The sequence below is a fragment of the Selaginella moellendorffii genome, unplaced genomic scaffold (assembly GCF_000143415.4).
Source record: "Selaginella moellendorffii unplaced genomic scaffold, v1.0 SELMOscaffold_20, whole genome shotgun sequence".
Taxonomy (NCBI): Eukaryota; Viridiplantae; Streptophyta; class Lycopodiopsida; order Selaginellales; family Selaginellaceae; genus Selaginella; species Selaginella moellendorffii.
The window spans coordinates 932,556-956,691 of NW_003314281.1; the positions used below are offsets into that span (position 1 = coordinate 932,556).

The window sequence follows — 24,136 nt, forward strand, 5'->3', positions numbered from 1 at the left end:
TCTTGTCTTTAGCAAGTTAAAACAAATAAACGGCACTGTGTTTAAAACAAACCAGGGATTTAATCTCTTAACGCATATTCGAATACTAGCTTTTGATGATCTAATAGAAAGATTTATAATTATGAGCACTAGATACACATGTACTTTTAATACTCCACGAAAAAGTTTGTGAGTGCTTTTATAAACTTGGAAGCTATCCATTCCTTGCAAGTTTATAGAAAGGATCTCTTTTTGCTTCGCTTTGGACAGGAGTGCGGGACTCACAACACAATCCCTTTTAAAAGTTTAGAATCGATCAATCGTCTTTTTTTTTTCTCGCAGTGACAACTTAACCACAAAAGTTGGCCTATAGAATTCCTCAAGCAAAGCCTGGATCAAGCCTCAAAACTCCCGTGAGTGAAAGAAGGCAAGAAAAAAGAAAAAAAAGAAAAAAAAGAGAAAGAACTTTGGAAAGCAATTAACAAGAGCTTCTAAGAATCGAGAGAGCGAGAGAAAGAGAAGGAACTGCGCTTGCTTCCTCGTTTTTCTTTCCTTTCTCTAGTTGATCTTCAAGTCTTCCTCCTCCAAACAGGAAAGCCTGGCTTGGCTCCTCACAAAACTTTTGCTGCGCTTTATAAACCATCTCCTCGAAACTTATTCCTGCCGGAGCTTAAGCCAGGTACCTGTAGAGCTTCCTGTCAACTTTGTCCCTCTCCAGAAACTCCCGCTCGATCAGCGACTCAATCCTCTTCTTGATCACCGCCGGATTCGGCAAGAACCTGGCCTGGAGCTGCTTCGTCACCTCGCTCACAATGTTGTTGTGATCCAGCACCCGCCGCGACTTCATGATCCTCACGATGGCCGCTTCGATCTGCGGCTTCCGGTCCTCCTCCACCTTCTGCCGCGTCTCCTGCTTCTCCGGCTCGCTCTCCTTCTGCGCAACCACCGTGCTGATCTTCACCTTGTAAAGCTTGCTCGCGAACTTGTCGTTGAAGAGGAACACGTCGTCCTCGTTGATGTCCTTGCTCATCGGCTCCTTCCGCAAGACGTTCTTGCCTTTGACGAGCGCCAGCGACTGCAAGCACCGCTTCAAGTCCGCGGCTGGAATGTCCGTCGCCTGCTCGATCTCCCTGTAAGTCACCTTGTCCGCCATGTTGAAGAGCATGAGCACGCACATCTGGTACGTGGAGACGTTGAGCTCGTGCCGCGCACCGTTGCCAAACGTAGCCTTGAGGTCCGCGGTTCCCATATTCGTTTGCCAGGTGAGGCGTCTCCCGGTGTGCGTCGACAAGTAGTACGTCTTGAACTTGTCACACACCGAGAGGATCTCCGTCGGCAAGTTACACCTCGCGCCCGACTGCGTTGGCCAGGAGCCGGTTGTGAGAACCTGTACCGAGAGCGTCGGTGCCTCCCCTGGCTGCTCGCAGTTCGCCATCATCGAGCTAAAGCCTTGCATTGTGTCCCGGGACGTCTTCATGTCCGTGAACATCCCCTCGAGCTTGGACGTGAATTGGTAGCCGCACTCCGTCTTGAGCTTCACGATGAGGCTCCTCTCTGCGTCGTCCGAGATGGTTCTCCCGGAAAGGAGCCGCTTGGCGAGGTGCTGCTTGTAGTACTTCTCAAACACGTCCTTCTCCTGGAGGTAGCGGAAGAGCATCATCACTTTGTCCAGCACCGTCTCGATGTCCTCTTCGCTGACGCCCTTGAGCCCCTTGCGGAGCTTGTCGTCCACGAACAGCGAGATGAACTCGGGCGACCGGGCATTGAGGTTGATGAAGTACTCAAACGCCGAGTTCAAGGCGTTCTGGAACGTCTTGTCGTTGCTAAACGAGGAGCGGATTATCCTGTCATACTTGTCCTTCTCGTCCAGGAGACGCTGCACGAACTCTACCGGGTCCTTGAGCCTCTCCGGGTCGACGACCAAGTTCTTGCCAACCTCCCTAAGATGTGAAGTCATGAGATCGCGAATCGTCTGGAGCCCTGTAGTGACCCGCCGGAAGAGACTATACATGCGAGCCAAGTCGTCATACTTGTCGTCAGTGAGCATCGAAACAAGCCCCGAGTTTTCCATCTCCACGAGCAGCTTCATGTGGTGGCCGATCATCTCCCTGTCCACAACAGATGTGATCTTTGGCTCGCTCCGAGGAAAGAGATAATGCGTCACCCTGTCCATCTCCTCGTTGAGCCTCCTCTCGGCCTTTTTCAAGTAGTCGGCACAGTCGCTGCTCTCGAGAAACTGCTGGGACTCTATCCTGTAAAAGTCCGCGGCCGCGTCCAGGAAAGGCTTCTCGAATTCCTCCTCGTACACCGCCACCCCCAAGTCCATCAACATCTTGGTGATGTTTCGCATCAAGCCTCTGTTGATCACTTCCCCCGTCCTCTCCCTGTGAACCAAGTCGAGCAGCGTATCTCTCAACCTGTCCTTGATCGTCGGGCATCTCACGATCGTGTCTCGCCACAAGTTTAGCCCCAGCTCGTGGACGGGGGTCTTGCTGGAGTTCTGTACGTAAGTCCTGTCCATGTACATGAGGATGTCCCGGATCATTTGTAGAGCTTTGTTGTGCTCGGACCATTTCCCGTTTAGCTCCTCGAGAAAGAGACCACCTTGCGCCGCCTCGATCACCCGAGAAAACTCTTGCAAATGCTGCGTCATCGTGGTTTCCAGCCCCGCGTAGAGCTTCTCTCCATACTTGTGAAGAACCATGTTGTAGGCATTCCTAGAAAGGAAGAAGAAAAAAGACTTAGAGCACAAGGAGGAAGAATGGATCTACTCTAAAGAATGCAAATTCACGAGGAGCAAAGCAAAGAAAATGGAATGGAATGGAATCGCGGCAAAGGAAAGTAAAGCACGAACCTGTAGAGCTCCTCAAAGCTCAAGCCGCTGGCGTTGCGATTGTAAATCTCGTGAATCGCATCCTCCAAAATCTTCCAGGTCTTCTCGGCATACCTGGGATCCATCTCGACCTTGTGCTTGAAGGGCTCGATCTTGAACGGCTTCTTCTTCGGCTGGCTCATCTTTGCCGGGGCCGGTCGATCTGCTCCAAGCTCTCCCCCTAGGGTTTCTTTGCCCGACCCCAGCGCCCTAGGGAATCGTCGCCATGGATTGCCGTGGGGGCGAGAATTCGTAGCGTCGCGGGAAGGAACACCGCCACTGGGAGAATGCGCTAGGGCTTGCCAGACGAAGAGTTCGCCATAGCCACTTTCTCCTTTCTTTATTTTTGTATACGCACGGGTTAATTTTTTTTCCCTCTTGTGCCATCTCAGCAATGCGCACCATGTCATAAGCTACAAGCTCTGGTAAAAATCGTGTTTCTTCGCGACGAAGTGTATTGCTACGATTGTCTCCCTCGAAAACTTTGGAAGAGATTGATCGAATCTCGCTCTATTGCCACCATTGTGTCGCTCGAAATCACTGCCAAAGATCGGTCGAATCTACTGTCACTCGATCTCTTTCTCTTTCTCAATCGACGAAACGAAAGCTTACTTTTAGTTTACGAAGAGTGCCCAGTCGTGAACTTTGAGTGTTCTAAGGATCGTCTGGAAGACTTCCAGCGCGGAAGAACAGCCAGCCACAGCCGCTGGAACTGCGAATCCCGATCCAACCGATGCAGCGCTTTCGCTAAGAGCACTGGAGCAACGCAAAGGAAAAGATCAAATCACCACTCACTGCTCGCTCTTCGATTTCGCAGTACCTTATGTAAAGTGGCTCGTAGACGGAGATTAGAACATCAGTTTTCACGCTCCGCAGCCTCAGATTCGCCATATAAATCTGTGATATCGTCGATGAGATCTTAGAACTCGTGATAGAAAAGCAAGGAACCTACTCTCACGATGTTAGCAGCGTCGGCACTTTGCCTGGATTTGGAGACTTTCTGGAAGAACAAATCGCGAAATTCTAGAAGAGAAACAAAGAATCGAGAGAGCATACCAGTTTTCCAACCGCGACGCCTTTGACAATCGATGGATCGAGGAAAGGAACATCTCCTGGTTGAAGCTGGCTCACGCTTTCCATTTCCTAAGCGCACGGAGAATGAGGAAAAACGAGAGAGATTGTTTCATACCATAAGAGCGTCCTGTTCGCTCGCAAGATCTTGCAAGAACCATGACGCGCTTTGCTCATCCGGAATCTCTGGCTTGAGCTCCAGAAGCTCCACAATCACGCTCTCGTCGCGTGATGCATCCGCAAAAACCTCCTATCGCCAAAGAAGTTTGTAAGAAATATTTTGAAACACTTAGCTCTTGCCTGATTATCTGGAACCTCCCTGATGTTGCTCACGGTCTAGAGATTCTCCACAGTGAATCAATCGATCAATCAAGAGAAGGACGAACAAACCTGGAATCTCGTGGGCAGCGAGCAGCTGATCGCGCCACCGAACAGGGGCTGCTCTGCGATGCGTTCCATAAACCCTAAAATATTTTCTAGGGTTCTTGATGGAGCTCAGCAAATATGTCGTGGGACGCGTCGATAGCATCTTCTACATTCCGGATTTCATCACTGCCGCCGAGCAGAGCTTCCTGCTCCATCAGGTAAGGCGCTTCATCGGTCGATCGAGGATTCATTCAGAGCATCCATTTTCTGTGTAGGTAAATTCCGCTCCTAGCTCGAAATGGAAGACGCTCACGAATCGGCGGCTCCAAAACTGGGGTAATCTCCCGGTTTTCTAGGATTTTTCTTGATCTTGCAGAGGATTTCTCAGGTGGAATCGTCGAATCGAATGGCCTCGTGCCTCAGCCATGTTGGTACATTCTCGCTCATTCTTTTTCCTTTCTATCTTAGCAGACTTCTAAGAGAATTTGATGATTCCAACAGTGCCTTCTTGGCTCATAAAGGTCACCGAGAAGATTTCTAGCGTGACAGGACTGTTTCCATCGCCGATCAATCACGTCCTCGTCAATGAATATCTTCCGGGCCAGGGAATCATGGTAAGTTTATCATGATTTCTTCCAAAACTGTGATTTTCTCTTCGTTCATGCTCGCAGCTCCATCAAGATGGTCCAAGCTATTTTCCCGTAGTAGCAATTCTCTCTCTCGGCGCACCAACTCTGATGAGATTCAAACCGCACCTTCGATTGATCGAAGCCACGAAGGATTTGGAAAAAGCGCCAGAGAACACAAGCGTGGCTTTGCTGCCTGGAAGCTTGCTAATCTTCAAAGATGCTGCCTATCAAGGTAACTGCAAAGCCTTCTTCCTTCCAAGCAGTTCTTCTTCTCATCGTTTTCTCGAGTCTCAGACTATCTCCATGGGATTGACGAATCCAGAGAGCATCGTCTGGACGACAATGTAAGCTCGATCTTTTCCCAGTTTCTATGTTTCGATTAAAAACCGTGGCTGATTTTCAGGTCTCTAACACGCATCTTCTCGATCCAAAAACATCCATTCTCCAGCAAAACGAAGCTCGCGTTTCTCTCACTTGCCGTTTCGTTCCAAAGCTCCGGCGAAATTTCATCAAACTATAGACATGACAGTTGCAATTTCATCAAACTATAGACATGACAACACTAGAGACATAGAAAATGCTTGTACTGAGAATATACCGGTTTAAAAAGGTTTTAAAGGAGGGAGGCAGCTCCTCCCAATCCATGGCGGCGGCGAAGCGAGGGGCGCGCTCCAAGGCGGCGGCGGTGGCGATCGAGGCGCCGGCGCCAAAGAAGATCCGGATCAATCCCGTGGTAAGGCGCTACCCTATCGATGTGCAGGGTAGCTCGCGCGTGCTCCAGAACGCGATCGGCGAGATATTTCGGCGCAGCAATGCCAGCGGCCTCAGCTTCGAGGAGCTCTACAGGTAAAACTGGGATTGTCGTTTGATCGATCGGGCGATCTTTCCATGGCAGGCATGCCTTTAATCTTTGCCAGGGCAATCACGCCGCTAAGCTCTACCAGATGTTTCGCGAAGAGCTCATCCGGAACCTCGCGGTCTACCGGGATGGCGTGTTCGCGGCCGCCGACACTGGATCCATGTTTGAGGTCTTGGACGAGAAGTGGCTGGAATTCTCGCGAGCGCTCCAGCTGATCAGGGCTTTGCTGAGTTGCATGGACAGGACCTATGTGATCCGGTACAGGGAGAGGTCCGTCTATGACTTGGGGCTGGAGCTATGGAAGGTGGAGGTGGTGAGCTCGCCAAAGCTGCAAGCCGCGCTCACGGCTTTTCTCCTGGGCGAGATCCACAAGGAGAGGTCCGGGGAGATGATTGACAGGAGCAAGATGAGGAGGGCTGTGCAAATGCTCATCGAGCTCGACTACAAGATATATCTTCTCGTGGTGGAGGAACCATTCATCTCGGCTTCCAAGGATTTCTACTCGATCGAGAGCCAGCAGCTGCTGGCTTGCGGGGACTGCTCCGCGATGCTCAAGAGGGTGGAGCGACGACTCAAGGAGGAAAGCATGAGAGTGTCGCGGTACCTCTCGGAGAAAACTGGGCCAAAGATCAGCAGGGTGGTGGTGGATATCTTCGTCGGGAAGAACATAAAGCAGCTGGTGGATATGGAGAACACGGGGCTCGAATTCATGCTTTCACAGGACAGGTTGGACGACTTGGCACGCATGTACGAGTTTTTGCAACACTGGGAAGAAGGAGGGAAAGAAATTCTAGATGGTTTGACGAGGCATATCAAAGCAAACGGTGCGCAGCTCGTCCAGGATCCCGAGCGGCAGAAGGATCCGGTGGCTTTCATCCAGCTGCTGCTAAGTTTCAAGGAGAAGTACGACGCGATAGTGAGCTCTTCGTTCAAGAGAAACAAGGCCGTGGCCGCGGGTTTGGAGGTGGCTTTCGCAGAGGTCGTCAACTTAAACCGCAGGCTACCGGAGTTTCTTTCGTTGTTCCTGGATAACAAGCTTAGGCAAGGTGGCAAATCGGATAGTGGTGGCTCGGACGATCCGGAAGCCTTCATGGACAAGGCGATGCTCATCTTCCGGTACATCAACGAAAAGGACATGTTTGAGAAGTACTACAAGCACCACCTCGCGAAACGGCTGCTCCTGTCCAAGTTCGCCGAGGACGAGCTCGAGAGGAGCCTCATCCTCAAGATCAAGACGGTGTGCGGCTACCAGTTCACGAGCAAGATCGAGACCATGCTCAAGGACATGAGGACCTCGGAGGATCTCATGCAGCGGTTTAGGAACATGCAGGCAAACATCAACGCGGCGGTGAACATCAACGTCCAGGTGCTCACCACCGGATCCTGGCCGGCGTACGCGTCGTCCTCGCAGTGCATACTCCCGAGAGAGGTCCACGGGCTGTGCGAGAGGTTCAAGACGTTCTACCTCATGCAGCACAGGGGCCGGCGGCTAACTTGGCAAGGAAACCTCGGCTCAGCGGACTTGAAGCTCACCATCGACGACACCACGAAGACGCTGAGCTGCTCGACGTACCAGATGTGCATCCTCATGCTCTTCAACGATTCCGACCGGCTGAGCTACAAGGAGATCAAGGACGCGACGGGGATCCAGCAGGCGTCGGAGCTCAAGAGAAACTTACAGTCGCTGGCGCTGGTCCGGGGCAAGAACGTCCTCCGCAAGGAGCCCATGAGCAAGGAGATTGGCGAGACGGACGTGTTCGTGTTCAACGAGGCGTTCACGAGCAAGCTGGCCAAGATCAAGATCTGCACGGTGGCGGCGCAGAAGGAGACTGGCGAGGAGAACTCCCGGACGAGGGAGACGATTGAGAGCGACCGGAACCCGCAGATCGAGGCGGCCATTGTCCGGGTGATGAAGTCGAGGCAGCGGATGGAGCACAACAATCTGGTGAGCGAGGTGATTGCGCAGCTCCAGTCGCGATTCACTCCAAACCCGGCGGTGATCAAGAAGCGAATCGAGGCACTTATCGAGAGAGATTACCTCGAGCGGGACAGAGATGACAGGAGAACGTACTGCTACTTGGCATGAAGAAGAAGAAAAAGATCTTCTTCTCGACTGGATCGGATCAGCAAGATGGCCGGCGTGTGGCGACATTCCGTCTTTTTTTTTTTTTTAACACTTTTTCGTCTTGCTCACTGCATTACAGGTTGGTCCACGTCCCAATCCAAGAGTGAGAGACATGGAGAGGTTTTCGTCGTCTTTATTCCAAAGAAGCGAAAGTACCACTCCTACAAAAAGAAGAGGTCCTAAGGCTTGCATTTCTTTCGAACACACCAAGGAAGGTGGCGGTCGCGTCATACGGTCCAAATGTTTGTAAAGATGCTGCAATTGCCCACCTCACTCACTTTTTCCCCTTTCCGGCCTTTAGAATCCACAGCCTTTAACGATGCTCCTCGATAGAACAGAATCTTCAGCGGCGGTCAACATAGGTCAAACTCAGTCAAAGACGGTCAGGCAAGTGTCAGCAAGCCGGTCAAAGAAAATGTCAATGACGGTCAACATAAGGTCAACCAGAGTCAACTCAAGAGACAGCGACGTGGAGAGTGGGGCCCGGCTGGCACTACTAAGGCTCAACGTATCGCGGGTAAAAGATGGAAGGCACTCCTTTGTGTGTGTGTTTTGTCACAAGTTTGCTTGCGCTCTAGCGTTTGCTTAGCATGCCTATGAGCCAAAAAGCAAAAGAAAAAGAAATATAAAGTGGCTGTCTGCCTCGAGCGAGATAAGAGGCACCCTCTCGAGTAGCTCCTCTCGTCTCTCTCTCTCTCTCGACCGCGAAAGGAGACAATCAATCAATCGCGTTTGTAGCAATGAGGAAGGTATTTGGAATCTCTGATCACAGTGTAACTGATTTCATCTGATATCTACATTTCTCTTTGTTTTTTGTGTGGCGGCCCCCCTTATCCTCGATCGATTCCTCTCCCCTCTCGCAGCTCACTTTGAAGGTTTCTATGTCCTGCGGCAAGTGCAAGGACAAGCTCGTGAAGCAGCTCAGCGAGGTCCCAGGTAGGAAGCCACGAAACAAATTCGCTTTTTTGAGCGATCCGTGAGAGGGAACTTCTTTGCAGGCGTGAGCAAAGTGGAGCTAGTTGACGGCTCGACGCTGGTCATCACCGGCGACTTCAAGGCGAACGAGGTGCTGGAGGCGAGCGGCAAGCGGCGAAAGTGCCTGGCGGTGGAGTCCATGGAGGAGCTGCCGGATCCTCCGCCACCGCCACCGCCGGAGCCGGAGCAACCCTCGGCGCCGCCCGAGCCGGAGCCAGCGCCGCCCGAGCCGCCCAAGCCCGAGGAGGAGCCGCCAAAGCCCGCGGAGGAGCCGCCGAAAGAGGAGCCCCCTCCTCCGCCACCAACGCAAGTCATCTGCGTGGATACATGGCCCAGCGAGTTCGCAAAGATTGGAAAGCTCCCCGGCGGCATCATCGTCCTCGTCAAGAATTTGATCCTCTGCCCCCACAACAACCAAGTCTCCGACTGTGATTCCTGCTGCTAGTAGCTTGATCAGTTTGAGGTACGTAGAGATCATCGCCGAATAACTTCTAGAAACTTCACTCCTCCCCAACTCGAAGAATCTAATAAAAATCAAAACTTTAGCACGATCCAGAGATGATTCCATTTGCCAGGAGAACATAGCTCGATGCTCGCGAATCCAGGCTTTCGATCACCCCATGGCCGAGCTTCGCAGGGATCTCCCGGCTTGCCAGGCACGTCGATTCCAAGACCCCCGGCTGGAATGGCATCGTGTCTATGAGCTCGCGAGCGTCTCTCCATCGCCCAGCTCGGGCCAGGAGATCCACAATGCAACAGTAGTGCTGCTTGGTCGGGGTAAAGCCGTGATCGAAGATCATGGACTGGAACAAGCTCCATGAATCGCGGAGAGTTCCTCCGTGGCTCGCGGCGGCCATTAGAGATAAGAAGCACCCTTGGTCGGGATCTTCCGCGGCCACTCTCATTGATTGAAGAAAATGGAGACCCTGGTGTGAGTGGCCAAGGCGCGAATATGCCGCCACCATGGTGGTCCATGACACAATGTCGCGGTCGGGCATCCTCTGGAAGAGACTCCACGCCTGTACAAGATGCCCCGACCGGGCATATGCGTAGAGCATCACGTTTGTGGTCGCCGTATTCCGGGCAGGAATCGTATCGTAAAAGAGTTGCGTTTGTCGCAAGCTGCCAAAATCGACATATGCTGTTAGCAGTGCGTTGAAGGACACCGTACTTCTCTCGGGCATCTTGGAAAAGATACGTTTTGATTCCTTTAAATGACCTTCCTGGGCATATGCTGCAAGCATTGTTGTGTAGGTAATGAGGTTTTTCGTTGGTAGGGAATCAAACCGGCATTTGGCTTCCTCGAGCTTGCCGGATATTCCAAGGATAAAAAGGTCCGTATTGGAGGAGACTAGGTCGAGCTCTGGAATGAAATTTAGAGTCTCTTTGGCGTCGAGTATTTGCCCATTCTGGGCGAATGCTGTAAGCATTGCGTTCCACGAGACGAGATCTCGCTGGGGCATGCTGTGAAAGATCTCTTGCGCCCAATCCACTCCTCCATTGTGAGCCAGCGCTGTGATCATCGCGTTGCAAAGGATGATATCCCTCGCGGGAGCGTCGTCATAGATGATCTTGGCGAGATCCAGGCGCCCTATCTGGGAATAGGCGGTGAGCATTGTCGTCCAGGCGATTAGGTCTCGCTCAGGCATCGTGTGGAAGATCTGGCACGCCAGATCGATGTTCTTGCTCTCGGCGAGCGCTTCCAGCAGGATCGTCCATGCGACGCGGTCTCTCTCTGGCATCTGATCGAACAGGAGCTTCGCCACAGCAAGATTCCCGCTCTTGGCGTAGCCGGAGAGCATCGCGGTGAAAGAGAAGAGATTGTGCTCCGGCATCGCGGCGAAGATCGTTCTTGCGGCGTCCGCTAGGCCGGATTGTGCGTAGAACACCAGGATCGTGCTCCAAGAAACTAGGGTTCTTAGCGGCATTGCGGAAAAGAGTTCTTGGATCGATGAAAGATCGCCACTCCGGGAGAATGCGGCGAGCATCGCGTTCCAGGACACGAGATCGCGCTGCGGCATCGCTTCAAACACGCGCATCGCGTCCCTCAATCGGTTCTTGTGCGCGTAGGCAACGAGCATCGTGGTCCAGCTTCTCAAATCCCAGCCAGGGAATCTATCGAATAGCTCTCGCGCGTGATCTAGATCCCCGGCCTGCGCGTAGGCGTCCAGCATCGTGTTCCAGGCGCCCAGATCGGCGAATGGCGTGATGGAATCGAAGACTTGCTTGGCGTTCATCAGGCATCCATTTCTTGCCAGGGCCGAGAGGATGAGGTACCAGGAGAAGGGATTTCTTGCGTCGCCCAGGCCGATGAAGATCTCTACCGCCTCCCTGACGTTTCCAGATCTGCCACACGCATCGATTCGTTTGTTCGCGAAGAACACATCGATCTTCTTCTCGGCCGCTGGCAGGGACAATCTTTGGCAGCATTGGGAGGTCATTGGCAACAACGATCGTTCGTTCTTGATCAGGTTGAAGGAGGTCATCGATAGATCGAACGAAGGTCACTGGCAAGAAATTTGATCCATGGATTGTTCTTGAGAAAAGGGGCAAAATGGAGAGGAAAGAATGCCTAGATCTCATCGCATCCGCAAGAACCCTAGCCGCGGCAAAGAAGATCCACGCCTCGATCCAGGGGTTCCTGGACAGCCGCAAGAACGATCTCTTCCTCGCCAACAAGCTAGTGGAGATGTATGGCAAATGCGGTAGCACCGAGCACGCCCGGCAGATCTTCGATCTCATGAGCGCCAGGGACGTTTTCTCGTGGGATATGATGCTCTGCGCCTACGCTCGCAATGGAGACGTCAATTCGGCCGCGCAATTGTTCCTGGCCATGCCGCGGCAGCATCTCATCTCCTGGAACATCATGCTCTCGGCGTATTCCCAGACCGGGCATCTGGATCTCGCCGGACGCGTCTTCGATGCGATGCCGCTGCGCGATCTCGTCTCCTGGAATGCGATGCTCACTGCGCTCTCACACGTCGGCGCGATCGATCGCACGATGACGCTATTCGAGGCTATGCCGGATTGGAATCTCCTCTCCTGGAACGTTGTCCTTTCCGCATTTGCCGAGCTGGGGCATCTTGAATCGGCCAAGAGGGTTTTTGATGCGATGGGCGAGAGGAGCTTGGTGTCCTGGACCGCGATGCTGCAGTGCTACGCGAGATCGGGCAATCTGGGTGATGCGAGGCGGATGTTTGCTGCGATGCCGGAGAGAGATCTTGTCTCTGCGACAGCGATGATCGTGGCACTCGTCCAGAGCGGTGATCCTACCGCGGCAAAGGTGATGTTTGAGGAAATGCCGACGAGCGATCTCATCTCCTGGACTGCGATGCTGGTGGGATTCGCGCAGTGTGGCCGGATTGACGACGCGAGAGCTACGTTCGAGGCGATGCCAGTGAGGAATCTCGTGTCGTGGACGGCGATGGTGGCGGTGTATGCGCAGAAGGGGAAGATGGATGAAGCGATGGCAATCTTCTCCGCGATGCCACAACGGGATCTCATCTGCTGGAACTCAATGCTCGCGGCGTATGCCCAGAATGGGCAATTGGAGGAGGCAAAGATGCTGTTCGACACGGTTCCACAGCGGGATCTTGTCTCGTGGACGGCGATCTTGGTGGCTTATGCTCAGCACGGACATATCGAAGAAGCAAAGCGATTGTTTGATGCGATGCCACAGCAGGAGGTCGGGTGCTGGAACGCGATGCTGGCAGGGTATGCCCAGAATGGGCATTTGGAGGAGGTGGTGTTCTTTTTTGGGACAATGCCGCAGAGGGACTTGATCTCCTGGACGACTGTTCTATCGGCGTACTCGCAGCACGGCCGCCAGCATGATGCTCGACGAGTATTTGATTCGATGCTGGAGCCGGACAGAGTTTCGTGGTCGGCCATCCTCGCTGCTTACGCCAATAACGGCGATTCCTCGCGGGCGATCCAAGTCTTTCAGGAGATGAAGATGGTGGAGCTCGCGGACGAGACGTGCTTCGTGTCCGCGTTTCTGGCTTGCAGCCACAAAGGCAAAGTTGAGCTTGGGAGGAGCTACTTTGGATCGATGAGCGTGGATTTTGGAGTAAAGCCGAGCAAGCAACACTACTGCTGTATGCTTGATCTTCTAGGACGCGCTGGACGCTTGGACGATGCGCAGGAGCTCATCTACACCATGCCGTTTGTGCCGAGTGCTCTGGACTGGACGTGCGTGCTTGCCGGGTGTCGGAGTCACTCGGATTCCAAGCATGGAGCTCAGGCAGCCAAGTCCATTGTGGAGATCGATCCAAAACATGGTTCTGGCTACGTGCTGCTGGCAAACTTGGTGAGGAACTCTGCGAAGAAACCGGCAACAAAAACCAGTCCTGCGTGCTCCAAAGCTTCATGACGAAATGCCCGGTGGAACTGACGACTTTCGCTCTACTATTACAGATTCAAAGGAGGGAGCACTGAAGAGCCAAATGTCTGGTAAGCTTTGCATTGGTGTGGACTCGTTTTCTTCCTTTTTTTTTCCTTCTTTTGACTAGTTTGGTTTGTGCAGGGAGGGGTCCAGGCGGATTTGACAAGTAACTGGTTGAGCTGGATACGTCAGCTGCAAACGAAAGCTCTCGAGATTCATCAGCAACTTTAACGTGAGTGAATCAATATGTTTTTGTCTTTGCACAGGGAAAGGGTCTCACTCGTCTTGCAGATGCGCGGGGCCTAAAGTTTGACTCGTAGTTCTCGTGCCAGTCGTTTTCTCCGGTTGTTGCCAAGTTTTGTTTCGAAGTGGATCTAACTTTCGCTTGCTCCAGGTGCTTTTGCGGCTTTCCCGATTGGCTGAGAGCATCGGAGTACCATTTCTGGCTAGCTTCCAAGGTAGAGAGATTTCTGTCGCAGACGAAGCGGTAGCTCCCAGATTTCTGGAAGACTGCCTGACTGGCTTCAGTCAGTCAGTCGACCATCAAAGCTCCCGTTACGATCTAGCTGCGTTTTCTTTTTCGTTTCCTCGTAGGTAGATAGATTTCGCAATTGGTCGGTTCGAACTTACCAATGCGTCCCAGCTGCAGGGAAATCAATCGCGCAGAGCTTAAAAAACTCGCACGGGTATTGAAAAAACTGGGCAGGCACTCACTCCATCATGTGATGCTCCCAAGAACACAGACAACTAAAGAAGAAAAGGTTTCATTGACTAAGGCGTGGACTGGACCGCTGACTAAGGTTGACTCAACATTTACACGACTGGGAAGGCCTCGGATCGACCAGGCAGAGGAAGCCCATGATCGCGAACAGCGCCAGGATGATCAGGAAGAGAGATCCCAGCGTCCCAATGATGGAGGTGAAGAATCCCTTCATAGCCTCGGCAGCGGCCTCGGAGGTGCTCGAGGAAGAAGAGGAGGAGCTGAGTGATGCTAGGAGGACCATGACGACGATCACCAGTCCGATGAGCACTGCCAGATCCATCGAGTCGTTTCTTCCACCGCCGCCGCAGCAAGGATCCGGGTCGTACTGGCTGTAGCAGGGAGGATCGCTGGCGTCGCAGCCAGTGACGATGATGGTGGGCGGACAGAATGGGATCTCCGGAGGACAGTCATGGTGGTGGTGGTGGTGGTCGTGGTCGTGATCGTGATCGTGATCGTGGTGGTGGTGGTGGTGCTCGTGGTCCTGCTCGTTGTCACAGCACTTGGGCTCCTTTGGGGCTGGCGGCGGTGGGGATGGCGTTGGCGGTGGAGATTTGTGGTGGTGGTGGTGCTCGTTGTCACAGCAGCTATGGTGGGGCTTGGGCTCCTTTGGAGCTGGCGGTGGTGGCGGTGGCGTTGGCGGCGGCGATTTGTGGTGGTGGTGGTGGTGGCACGGGCACTTGCAGTGGTGGTGGCCGTGGCGGTGGTCGCAGCACTTGGGCGATGGAGGGGTGGGGGCGGCGGGCGGGGGATCCTTGGGCTTGGGCTTCTCCTTCTCCTTCTCCTTTTCTTTCTCTGGCGGCGGCGGGAGATCCTCGATGGAGAGGAAGACAAGCTTCTTCTTCTTCTTGAATCGCTCCACCACCGCGAGGATGTCCTCGAGCGTTACCTCGCCGGTGACGACGATCTTGCCGCTCTTGGGGGCGTACTCCACCTCCTTGACACCTACAGCATCGATCTATCCATCATCCAAGAGAGAAGCAAGGAATGGAGTTAGAACCTGCGGTGTGCTTGAGGATCTCCAGGACCTTCTCTCGGCACTTCTTGCAAGAGCTACACAGATTGAGTGTGACCTGGGACAGAGAGAAGAGATAAGGGAAGCCACAGATCCCTCTGGATAGAGCATTTCCACCATAGCCAGAGAAACTGGAGATTCAGTAGTAGTACCTTACCTTCTTCATGGCGATCTTGTGGCTGCTTGGCTTGATTCTTCCTCCACTCACATTCACAGTACCACCATTCTATCTCTCCCGACAGTGGCCAGCGATGATAGACTAGAAGAACGGATCAAGACACTCACGCCTCTTAGGAGTGTAAAAAGAGGGGTAGATTTTTGCGAGCGTATAAACAAAAAGGAGAGAATTAGAGAGAAGTGTCCTTCCTTCCCTGTAGAGCGTAGGTGAGTTGTCGGTGGCAAAAAAACTGAACGCTGGGACTAGTTGACAAATGACTCCTGGAAGGTGGTCCCATTATAAAAATTAACCTAATATTAACTATGAATAAATTGTATATAAATAAGGTTTGATGATTATTATAACTTATTTAAGTTGCATTATCACTAATTAATATATCCTTTCCACTAACTCAGGAAATTATTTGTCATTTTATTCAAACATGGTTTATCAGTTTCAATATTACATGATGTAGCTATAACTAATAAAATGTAAGCACGATTTATCACAATTAATGTTGATGTAGAGGTTTATTCACAATTAATGTTATTACATGATGTAGCTATAACTAATAAACTGTAAGCAGGGTTTATTCACACACGGTTTATTCAAATCAAAAATCATTTCCAAAAATTATTGCAGAGATTTTTTTAGAAGTTTCCTTTTTATGGGGGCATTTCCGACGAGAATCGTCCTAATCTTTCTTGTCTGCCAGCTTTGGAGCTGGCTCCTTGTACATCTGCACAAGTTCTTTCACCACGCGCTTCACGCTCCCACCGTTCTTGATCATCAGCTTGCGGTTCATCTCCGTATCATAGAACCCCTGCAAGGAGAAAAATTAGAATCCCGAATGCAAGCTTTGCAAAGGAAAATCTGCGCTGCGCTTACCATCTCTTGGAGCTCCTCCAAGATGGGATCCCACTCGGCCGCAGCAACGAGATCATCCAGCGTACGGTGGAAGTCATTGTTGTTCTTCTCCAGGAGCTCGTATATCAGCTCTTTCTTGTTGGTGAAACCCATCGTCTGGAAGAATACCGCCGCCTTCTCCTTCTGGCTCTCCAGAGAGGCCTCCGGAGTAACTGGAGTAACTGGAGCAACTGGAGTCACCCTCTTCTCCGCAGAGGCCAGTGGAGTAGCAGGAACCTCCGCCGCTTCCAGCTCGGGCTCGGGCTCTGGCATCGGTGGCATCGGTGGCGAAGATGCCGAAGCTTCCTCGCTTTTCGGCATCTCCACCAGAGAGAACCCGTCATCGACTTCATCCGCCTTGAAGTCCTCGCCTTCAAAGCTCTTCTCACTCGGCACAGCCTCGCCCACCATCACTTCCACCTCCACGCTCGTCGCTTCGTCATCGAAGTCTACCACGACGACAGGACTCTCCTCCCCAGCAGGCTTTTCGGCCTTCACCTCGACATCGCTCTCAGACGCGTTAGGCGTGACCTGCAAGCCAAGAAAGATCGAATAATCAGCCATTGACCACATCGAAACTTCAAGTGCTCTCTAGAACATGTCCAGTACCTGGATCAGTGCCCAAACTCTGTGTCCAAACTTAACACCGTAAGGTGTTACAAGCCTCCAGTACGATGCATATCGTCCTGCTCGAGCCGGGGCAACGAGATCAACCGCTACCTCAACTTCGGCATCTGGAAGAACGCTAGCACCTTCGGTCTGTTTAAAACCGAAACGACTGAATTAGAACACTCGAGAAAGATCAAAGAGAGAAACATACCTGCAGCGACACAGCCGACACTGTTCCCATCTCGTCGCCGCCTACACGCACCAGTCTAGTGTCGGGTGCCCAGGCAACTTTGCCGCTGTTACGAAGCCTCCATATCTTCACAAAGCGAGTATGGGGGCTAACTTCAGTCCCGTCAGGGATACTGACGTCGCAGACGAAGCGGCCATCCGGTTTGGCGTACGCCACATCCATCGGACGGCCAAACGGAGAGAACGGAGAGAATGGTCTTGGAGCAAACTCTGTTTCCGAGTGACGATGATAGTCACCCGCACGTCCCCATGCAGAGCGGCAGCGGTTCGGCCCAAACGCAGCTGGGCATCTTCCCTGCTTTAAAGAAATTTTTTTAAGAACACACTGAAACGAAGTGGAGCTTTTACTACTCACCACTCGCCCGGGAGGAACGTAGTGATGACGATGAATTGGTTTGTCGTAGCGAGTATAATCCAGCTGACCGCCTTTCGGCAGGTTGTTGAAACAAGTCACGCACAAATCATAGTCGTGCTTGCTGAAAAAAACCATTCTCACATAAGAAACCATAGAGACAGAGAAAGAGGAAGTTAATTACCTGGTCGACTTGAAGCGTGGACCAACAATTGGTGACGTGCCACAGCCATCACACTGGACGTTCTGGTGGAAGACGTTCTCCATTCCAGAACGAGGAGCTTCGCTACGATCACCAGCCGGAGGAGGCACAGCATCAGGCGCAGCAGCAGACTTCTCGGCAGCAGAGGTGGTGGTCGACGACTCAGCGCGGATCTTTCCGGAAAGACCTCGCATAAGGTCCGCCACCGTCACCATGTGGGGCTTGAGGAAGGGATGCACAGCTTCCTTGAGCGTCTCGGCATCAAACGCCTTGAGAGCCGCCTCCAAGATTGGTTTGATATCCCCAACAAACGCTCCTTCGCTGCTGCTGGAGCTGCTCCCAAGGGGAACCTCCAGGCGGACGTCCAGCCTGAGAGGATTTATTCCCTGGAGCACGCAAGCGTCCTCCAACTCCTGGTCATTCGCCATAGTAATCACATCGTTGTCCTTGTCGACGTAAGTTATCACCAGCTTTGAAGCAGTAGGGATTCCAAAGCTGCCAGGCAAAAAAAAATTTTTTAGTTCAAGCATACAAAAAATCGATTCTTTCTACCTGTCACAGATTTTCGAGTGAAGCTCCGCAAAAGAAATCGCCGGAGCTCCGTTTGATGATGCCGGAACAGTGAGCCTCCGCAGAGACTCTTCGTATCTTATCTGAAAAGAAGAAGACGAAGCGAAGATAAGAAGATTCTTTTCAGGGATTCACGTCCATACCTTGATCACGAAAGCCATAATCGCTGATCGCTGCTGGGGAAAGCGCCACAAGCGTCCCGTCGAAGACCCTAGCTTCTGGAGAGCAAGAAATTCGCAATTTCAGTGAGACCCTAGGAGCGCCAATCGAGGAATCGCTACCTCTGAGCAGAGAAAGATCGATCGATCGCACAAACACTACCCGCGTTCCTGTAAGCCGCGAGGAACTACTTTGTGTGGAGCTTACCCCAGCCCTCTTTTATATATACATCAAAACGATGCATTACCGACTTACTCCGCCGTTGGATGCACGCCACGTGGCAGCAGAAAGTCATAAATGGATTGGAGCTATTTTGGAACATTCTGGAAATATACGTTGGGGGTTTGATTCAATTAAGAAAGCTTGGAAAGAATAGTCGAGAGTGTTCTTGCGTGAGTTCTTTATCCTCCTCCTTCCTGTAAAGATCAGAATGATTAAACTATCGAAGAAACGAAGAACATGGAAGCTAGATTTTAGACCACGAATTGTTGGAACTCTGCCTCATCTTTCATCGCATTTACGACGCCGAGATCGTTCATCAAGTCCTGATAAATCGTGTTGCGGGTAAACACACGCGACGGTCGATTGCATTCGAAGTTTTGATCTGTTACTCACCTCGTCGGCCACTGTCAATGCTCCCGTACTCTCGTCCTGCTAGGAAAAAAACACGATTTTATCAATCAATCCGATAGATACGTAGGGCTGTTACCTTGCACGCAACAAAGAGAAGAGGGTAAAATGGAGTGAAGACCACAAACTCGCTGATTCCCTGGAATGATCAGCATGAGAAAAAACCCTGCCAACCTTTTTGAGGGATGTCCTTGCTGTTTACCACTTGAAAGCTTGTGATTTCTACTCCCTCAGTGATGGATCCGTCTGTAAAGCAGCATAAAAAACGAGGAAAGGAGAAACAAGTTTTTGTAGCCGTACCAGTTTCAAGCTCCAAAACATCGTCGTCAGTGAAACCAAAACATCCTCGAGCAGTGAGGCAGTATCTAATATCCAAAGAGAACAAGAAAAACAGTCTTGGAATTTGTCCAGAAAATCTTACCCGCTAAACACAAAATGTAGCCTCTTCTTCGCAAGAGCGTACTCCGCGGTTGGAATTAGCTCTTCTAGTTCGTCATCGCTTATCTGAGGAAAGATCAAACTCAAGGTAAAGAGAATAGAAACATCGCGTGCTTGCCTCTCTCAAGGCCTCATTTTGCTCGTCATACTTGAGGATTTGCAAAGGACTGCAACACAAATCTGGAGCTCCTGCTTGCACAAACTCGGGAATTGTGAAGAAAACAATACCTACGTATCAAGAGGCGACAAAAGCAAACACTGGAGTCCGCTGGAGCTCAAAAATGCTCTTCGCACTGAACACTCGAGCGATCTCCCTGTCTCCGGATCGATCTACGAGGCAAAAAATGAGAACCGTCGAGAGGAAAATACTTTGGAATGCAAAAAACTCTCATTTTGCAGCTTACCATATCCACGACACGCTTGTTTGCAGGAGCTACAAGTACAACTTCTCCAGCGTCGTTGAGGATAAAACCAGCAGGAGGATTTGGAATCGTCGGCGACCAGTTTTTCCTCGGTGGCTCTTCCACAACAGCCTTTGCTCTGCGTGACTTACCTTGCTCTGGAAATCCTCGTTGTTTGCCGGAAACCAACACAACCCAGCTCTTCCTCCGGGGAATTCTCACAAGCGCTCGAGAATTAAGCTCGGTCTTTGTACCGTAAAATGATACGCTGCTCGTTAAGTGCATTCTAGGCGCTATCCTTGTCGCCAATGCATCCATCCTGCACCAACACAAACGCCTTGAGAACCCTACAAGTATGAAAGCAAAGAAAAGACTTACTCTCTTGGAATTTTACCTTTTGGAACGAGAATCCTTCGGGCTTATGAGTTGATAAAAACCGCAGCTTGGGTCTCTTTCTACCAGTAATCACCGCACGAACAAGAGCCTCTCTGGAAGATATGAAACCGATGCGAGTCCCGGACAAGAACCTTTCGGTGTAACATCTTCGAAACCAGCTTGAAAAACGAGTGGCAGTCGGGACAGATTCGGAGGTTCTTGACAATGTGTAGCGTCGCTCCTGCGTCGGACGTCAACAGTCCCAGCCCCAGAGCCATCCTCTCGCTGTGAAAGAGCAGCAACTCGGGCTTCACCTCCTCGTTCACGTCCACCAAAACTTCTTTCGTGTCGGGCTCGTATCCGGCATGAGAAAGCTGTTCGTGGACTTCCTGGAGCCGAGCACGAATCTCCTGGTTCAGAGGGTGAGCAGTATCTCCACACACGAACTCGTGAATTCTTCGCTGTGCCTCGATCATACTCTTCCCGGGTGGCTTTGCGAGACCTCTCTGTTTGATCATCTTCTTCACCTCCGCTACGTCTGCCCACTTTCCAGCCTTTGCGTACATGTTTCCCATCAGAAGGTAAGGCCCCGAGTCGGGAGGATTCAGCTCGGTTATCCGCTTGTAAGCCCGAGCTCCGATCTTCAAGTCCCCGTAGACTTTGCAAGCACTCAGCAAGATCGTCCAAGTAACCACGTCGGGAGAATACGGCATGGTGCGGACGAGCTCCTCGGCTTCTCTTAACCGGCCAACCCGTCCCAGAAGATCGATCATGCAAGTGTAGTGGGGCTGAAGCGGAACGATCCAGTGGTCCTCTCTCATGGCTCGAAAGTAGAGCAAGCCTTCGTCCGGCAGGCCCGAGTGGCTGCAAGCATTGAAGATTGCTGTGAAAGTCACGTCGTCTGGAATCACTCCCTCGCAGTTCATCCGCTGGTAAGCTTCGAGACGGTACTGCGACTGCCCCGGCTGAGAGTAAGCGGACATGAGCGACGTCCAGGTGAAGACGTTCTTCAGTCCACAGTCGTTAAACACGGCTCTGGCTTCGTGAGCGCTGCCACACTTGGCGTACATGTTGACAAGCGCAGTATTGTAAGCAACGTCGGTCGGCTGGTCACCTCCTTTCACCTTCTTGTGAATCTCTTTCCCTTCGGTGAGAGCTCCCAGCTTTGAGCAGGCGTCGAGAACACTCGTGTAAGTCCACAAGTTTGGCTCGAGATTCCTGCCTTCCATCTCGATGTAGAGACTTATAGCCTTGCTCCCATCGTCGTACTTCGCAAAAACCGCGATCATGTTGTTGTAAGACGCGAGGTCCTTGTAACGTATCCCATCAAAGACCCACTTTGCGCTGGCGATCCTCCCAAACCTTCCATACATCCCAACGAGCGCGTTGGAGCACACTGGAGTTCGTCTCTCGTGATTTCCCAGCTTGACATGGATGGCTTCTCCCTCTCGGATAGTCGGGCACACGGCTAGAGCAGCGGCGTAAGCGTAGATGTCCGGCATTATTCCCTCGGACAGCATTTTCTTGTAGAGCTCGTAGGCCTCGACGTGCTTGGCAGTGTGTGTGTAAGCCTGGATCATCGACGTATAGGATATCAAGTTCTTGGGCTCCATCTTGTCGAACACCCCGGCCGCAAACTTGAAGCTCCCACACTTTGCGTACATGTGGATGAGGCTGTTTTGGACGACGAGATCAGTACCAAAGCCTTGAGCAATCGCGTGCCTATGAATCTCCTTACCATCCTCGAGGTAATCATCTCCAAGATGAGCGCACGACTTTAGAACCGTCACGTAGGTGGCTTGGTTCTGCTGGAGCTCCTCGTTGATCGACTTCTTGAAGAGCTGGAGAGCCTTCTTGTGGAGATCGTTCTCCTGGTAAGCTCCCATCATGATCGCGTACGAGTACTCGTTCTTCTCCGCGATCTCGGAGAAGGCCGCCACCGCGTCGTCGATGCTCTTGCATCGGCCATAGGCGCGCACCAGGCAATTCCCCAAAAACGTCTCCTTCTCCTGCTCCAGATTGGCGTCGATGATCCGCTCGTGAGTCATCTTGACGTAGCCCAGCCCAAACTCGCCCCAGCAGCGCTTGAGCCGGTCGGCGTACTCGGTAGAGCCGATGCGCAGCGGCGGCGGTGGTTTGAGCTGATCTAGCTCCTTCTGTGCCTTCCATTTACCTCGCTTCTCAGATGTGCGGCCGCCCTGGAGAATGCTGCTGCTGTGGATCTCCCTGGCATCGATCGCGACATGGAATCGAATGCGCCGCCTCCAAATGCGCGCCATTCTCCCCCAAAGCCTCATGAACCCTAAAACCCCGCATAAACCCTGGAATATGCTAATCACGTGAGCCCTAAAAGGTGTGAGAGCCCTAAGAACAGAGCATTTCATGGCGTTCGCCATCGCGTGCCCGGCGCAGCTCAAATCGGTGCTGGGCGGTCCCGATTCCGGCAGGATTCGCTCGCGTTCACCCGCATTTGGCATTAATCATTCCATTTTCGCGCAAGTCAGTCGGGGGAGCTTGAAATTTCGGGGTGTTGTGCCATTGGATCACAGGCAAGTGAAAAAATTCTCAGCGACGAACAGCTCTGATGCGAGCTCCACGGAGGACGAATCAAAACCTACCAGCGATTACAAGAGCGGGCCTCCAATTGCAACGATAGTGGCTGGGATTTTGGTGTTTGTTCTAGTTCTGTGGATGATTGGTTCGCTCGTGACTTGGCTTGTAACACTCTTGGTTCATGGTTGAATGCAAAGATCCGCTTTCTCGCGAGAAGATCTACAAAACTCTTTTGCTCGGCCACTCGATGATCCGGGAGAAGTAGCGAGGAGGAACAACGCCCCCAAATCCCTCTGTCAGCACCACACGGTTTTCCGAGATGAAAAGCTGCATGCCATCTGCGAGAAAGCCCATCGAAAATTTAGAACCCAAGAGAATGAAAGAAGAGATGCTTGAAGTTACCATCGAGAGCTTTTTCCACGTCGAGGAAGATGAGAGCATCGCAAGTGTTCCTCATTCCTAAAGAACAAAGAGATCATTGTGAGAACTTTCGTGTTATCTCTTCCTCGAAACATTACCACTAACGACGCCATCGTCCCGGGGCAAGCCAGTCGCAAAGTGGACATGGTTTCTTCCCATGACACACAGCCCTGTTCGCCGAATGCTCGCGAGATTTTTCTTGAACGTCCCATGAACACACACTGGCACCAAAGTATCAAAATCTTTGAGGCAAGATCTTCAAAAACCTTTCGAAGTGCCTGGAACTTGATCAGCCGACTCGATCTCTTTGAGGAGTTTCTCCGTGACCACAGCCTGTTGGTTCACTGGCTCAGCTCTAAAGAAATTCTAGCAACAAAAGAAAAAATCTACCTTCATGGAATGCCCCTGGTTAGCTCTGATGAAGAGAATCCCGTTCTCCACATTGGTGGAAAATCTGGTCTTTAGATCCGTCTCCACAACCTGGTGCCAAGGATTGATCTTAAGAAAACCACACACACACACAAAGAAAAAAGAAAAGATTCCACAACCTTCAAGACGTCCTGTATGGAGTGACCTCTCATCGGTTGCAGCTTGAGAAGATCATTCATCCGGCAGTAGCCATCACTCCGGATTTTCAATCCCATTTCCACCGCTTGGTGTCGAAGGATCCTCACTCTACAGAGAGAGTAAAAACCAAAAGAGCAAAGAGAAAAACTTTGCTTACAAATTCTTCCCCAAGCTTTGGAGCTGTTGATCAGTAGCGATGGATTTCGATGGCGATGCTATGCATTCCTTCTTCGCTACCGCACGGGTGCCGCTACTGCCGCCACCGGAAAGATCGATCACTCCCTTGAAAACGCTCGATTTTGATCGAGCTGGAGCCTGTGGATCGTCACGCGAAGGGCTGGAGCTCGCTGCGGCCTGGATCTTTGGTCGATATACCTTCCTCACGGATCCAGGGCTCGAGAATGCCTGATTCTTGGCTGGAATCGCAGCGGCAGACCTCCGCGAGAAGTTTGAGACCATCCCAATATGCCCTGTTTTTGCCCTAAAAAGTGAGCTGGTTTGCCCTAAACGAAG

The 24,136-nt window shown here is 51.9% G+C and overlaps 12 protein-coding genes across 20 annotated transcripts; 4 read left to right on the forward strand and 8 right to left on the reverse strand.

Moving 5' to 3' along the window:
• Positions 1 to 328: 328 nt before the first annotated feature.
• On the reverse strand, positions 329 to 3,281 carry LOC9637298 (cullin-3A). The gene is made up of 2 exons (XM_002972912.2): positions 2,834 to 3,281; positions 329 to 2,696 (listed from the first exon to the last, which is right to left on the reverse strand). Exons 1-2 carry the CDS (start codon positions 3,259 to 3,261, stop codon positions 650 to 652), a joined length of 2,475 nt encoding a protein of 824 aa, XP_002972958.2. The 5' UTR covers positions 3,262 to 3,281; the 3' UTR covers positions 329 to 649.
• On the reverse strand, positions 3,275 to 4,396 carry LOC9637299 (ran guanine nucleotide release factor). 2 transcript variants are annotated; one of them, XM_024677729.1, is made up of 8 exons: positions 4,313 to 4,396; positions 4,223 to 4,258; positions 4,041 to 4,172; positions 3,908 to 3,994; positions 3,804 to 3,851; positions 3,672 to 3,748; positions 3,464 to 3,607; positions 3,275 to 3,391 (listed from the first exon to the last, which is right to left on the reverse strand). In XM_024677729.1, exons 1-7 carry the CDS (start codon positions 4,379 to 4,381, stop codon positions 3,466 to 3,468), a joined length of 591 nt encoding a protein of 196 aa, XP_024533497.1. In that variant the 5' UTR covers positions 4,382 to 4,396; the 3' UTR covers positions 3,275 to 3,391; positions 3,464 to 3,465. The 2 variants fall into 2 exon arrangements, with proteins under 2 accessions (XP_024533497.1, XP_024533498.1); XM_024677730.1 differs by having other exon boundaries at positions 3,275 to 3,411.
• A 14-nt stretch (positions 4,397 to 4,410) lies between these two features.
• On the forward strand, positions 4,411 to 5,559 carry LOC9637300 (alpha-ketoglutarate-dependent dioxygenase alkB homolog 6). Its single transcript, XM_024677728.1, has 7 exons — positions 4,411 to 4,506; positions 4,564 to 4,624; positions 4,677 to 4,715; positions 4,790 to 4,902; positions 4,960 to 5,149; positions 5,212 to 5,261; positions 5,321 to 5,559. Exons 1-7 carry the CDS (start codon positions 4,411 to 4,413, stop codon positions 5,435 to 5,437), a joined length of 666 nt encoding a protein of 221 aa, XP_024533496.1. The 3' UTR covers positions 5,438 to 5,559.
• Positions 5,480 to 8,182, forward strand: LOC9636535 (cullin-3A). The gene is made up of 2 exons (XM_002972686.2): positions 5,480 to 5,763; positions 5,813 to 8,182. Exons 1-2 carry the CDS (start codon positions 5,495 to 5,497, stop codon positions 7,860 to 7,862), a joined length of 2,319 nt encoding a protein of 772 aa, XP_002972732.2. The 5' UTR covers positions 5,480 to 5,494; the 3' UTR covers positions 7,863 to 8,182.
• A 249-nt stretch (positions 8,183 to 8,431) lies between these two features.
• On the forward strand, positions 8,432 to 9,431 carry LOC9636536 (heavy metal-associated isoprenylated plant protein 43). The gene is made up of 3 exons (XM_002972687.2): positions 8,432 to 8,650; positions 8,765 to 8,837; positions 8,900 to 9,431. Exons 1-3 carry the CDS (start codon positions 8,642 to 8,644, stop codon positions 9,319 to 9,321), a joined length of 504 nt encoding a protein of 167 aa, XP_002972733.1. The 5' UTR covers positions 8,432 to 8,641; the 3' UTR covers positions 9,322 to 9,431.
• Positions 9,419 to 11,362, reverse strand: LOC112347271 (pentatricopeptide repeat-containing protein At4g02750-like). The gene has a single exon (XM_024677908.1). The coding sequence runs from the start codon at positions 11,360 to 11,362 to the stop codon at positions 9,419 to 9,421; it is 1,944 nt and encodes a 647-aa protein (XP_024533676.1).
• Positions 11,363 to 11,417: 55 nt separating this feature from the next.
• Positions 11,418 to 14,031, forward strand: LOC112347236 (pentatricopeptide repeat-containing protein At4g02750-like). 3 transcript variants are annotated; one of them, XM_024677799.1, is made up of 5 exons: positions 11,418 to 13,328; positions 13,402 to 13,492; positions 13,552 to 13,604; positions 13,655 to 13,718; positions 13,904 to 14,031. In XM_024677799.1, exon 1 carries the CDS (start codon positions 11,431 to 11,433, stop codon positions 13,246 to 13,248), a length of 1,818 nt encoding a protein of 605 aa, XP_024533567.1. In that variant the 5' UTR covers positions 11,418 to 11,430; the 3' UTR covers positions 13,249 to 13,328; positions 13,402 to 13,492; positions 13,552 to 13,604; positions 13,655 to 13,718; positions 13,904 to 14,031. The 3 variants fall into 3 exon arrangements, with proteins under 3 accessions (XP_024533567.1, XP_024533566.1, XP_024533568.1); XM_024677798.1 differs by having other exon boundaries at positions 13,655 to 14,031; XM_024677800.1 differs by having other exon boundaries at positions 13,569 to 13,604; positions 13,655 to 14,031.
• LOC9636537 lies at positions 14,009 to 15,493 on the reverse strand. The gene is made up of 3 exons (XM_024677801.1): positions 15,193 to 15,493; positions 15,021 to 15,093; positions 14,009 to 14,965 (listed from the first exon to the last, which is right to left on the reverse strand). The coding sequence occupies exons 1-3, from the start codon at positions 15,199 to 15,201 to the stop codon at positions 14,067 to 14,069; spliced, it is 981 nt and encodes a 326-aa protein (XP_024533569.1). The 5' UTR covers positions 15,202 to 15,493; the 3' UTR covers positions 14,009 to 14,066.
• A 287-nt stretch (positions 15,494 to 15,780) lies between these two features.
• LOC112347180 (protein NBR1 homolog) lies at positions 15,781 to 18,448 on the reverse strand. Of its 2 annotated transcripts, none has more exons than XM_024677608.1 (9): positions 18,362 to 18,448; positions 18,224 to 18,298; positions 18,063 to 18,163; positions 17,493 to 18,005; positions 17,312 to 17,432; positions 16,919 to 17,251; positions 16,708 to 16,857; positions 16,081 to 16,629; positions 15,781 to 16,015 (listed from the first exon to the last, which is right to left on the reverse strand). In XM_024677608.1, exons 2-9 carry the CDS (start codon positions 18,239 to 18,241, stop codon positions 15,887 to 15,889), a joined length of 1,914 nt encoding a protein of 637 aa, XP_024533376.1. In that variant the 5' UTR covers positions 18,242 to 18,298; positions 18,362 to 18,448; the 3' UTR covers positions 15,781 to 15,886. The 2 variants fall into 2 exon arrangements, with proteins under 2 accessions (XP_024533376.1, XP_024533375.1); XM_024677607.1 differs by having other exon boundaries at positions 16,919 to 17,254.
• A 112-nt stretch (positions 18,449 to 18,560) lies between these two features.
• LOC112347181 lies at positions 18,561 to 20,207 on the reverse strand. 5 transcript variants are annotated; one of them, XM_024677610.1, is made up of 11 exons: positions 20,103 to 20,207; positions 19,712 to 20,027; positions 19,540 to 19,637; positions 19,426 to 19,474; positions 19,291 to 19,373; positions 19,170 to 19,234; positions 19,072 to 19,115; positions 18,949 to 19,008; positions 18,855 to 18,893; positions 18,719 to 18,784; positions 18,561 to 18,655 (listed from the first exon to the last, which is right to left on the reverse strand). In XM_024677610.1, the coding sequence occupies exons 2-11, from the start codon at positions 20,024 to 20,026 to the stop codon at positions 18,641 to 18,643; spliced, it is 834 nt and encodes a 277-aa protein (XP_024533378.1). In that variant the 5' UTR covers position 20,027; positions 20,103 to 20,207; the 3' UTR covers positions 18,561 to 18,640. The 5 variants fall into 5 exon arrangements, with proteins under 5 accessions (XP_024533378.1, XP_024533379.1, XP_024533380.1 ...); XM_024677611.1 differs by having other exon boundaries at positions 20,087 to 20,140; XM_024677612.1 differs by lacking the exon at positions 20,103 to 20,207 and having other exon boundaries at positions 18,855 to 18,890; positions 19,712 to 20,059.
• On the reverse strand, positions 20,141 to 22,373 carry LOC9637301 (pentatricopeptide repeat-containing protein At4g21065). The gene has a single exon (XM_002972915.2). The coding sequence runs from the start codon at positions 22,360 to 22,362 to the stop codon at positions 20,164 to 20,166; it is 2,199 nt and encodes a 732-aa protein (XP_002972961.2). The 5' UTR covers positions 22,363 to 22,373; the 3' UTR covers positions 20,141 to 20,163.
• A 421-nt stretch (positions 22,374 to 22,794) lies between these two features.
• Positions 22,795 to 24,133, reverse strand: LOC9637302 (tRNA 2'-phosphotransferase 1). Its single transcript, XM_024677909.1, has 7 exons — positions 23,781 to 24,133; positions 23,605 to 23,731; positions 23,447 to 23,536; positions 23,355 to 23,389; positions 23,155 to 23,312; positions 23,039 to 23,095; positions 22,795 to 22,974 (listed from the first exon to the last, which is right to left on the reverse strand). Exons 1-7 carry the CDS (start codon positions 24,080 to 24,082, stop codon positions 22,856 to 22,858), a joined length of 888 nt encoding a protein of 295 aa, XP_024533677.1. The 5' UTR covers positions 24,083 to 24,133; the 3' UTR covers positions 22,795 to 22,855.
• Positions 24,134 to 24,136: the final 3 nt, after the last annotated feature.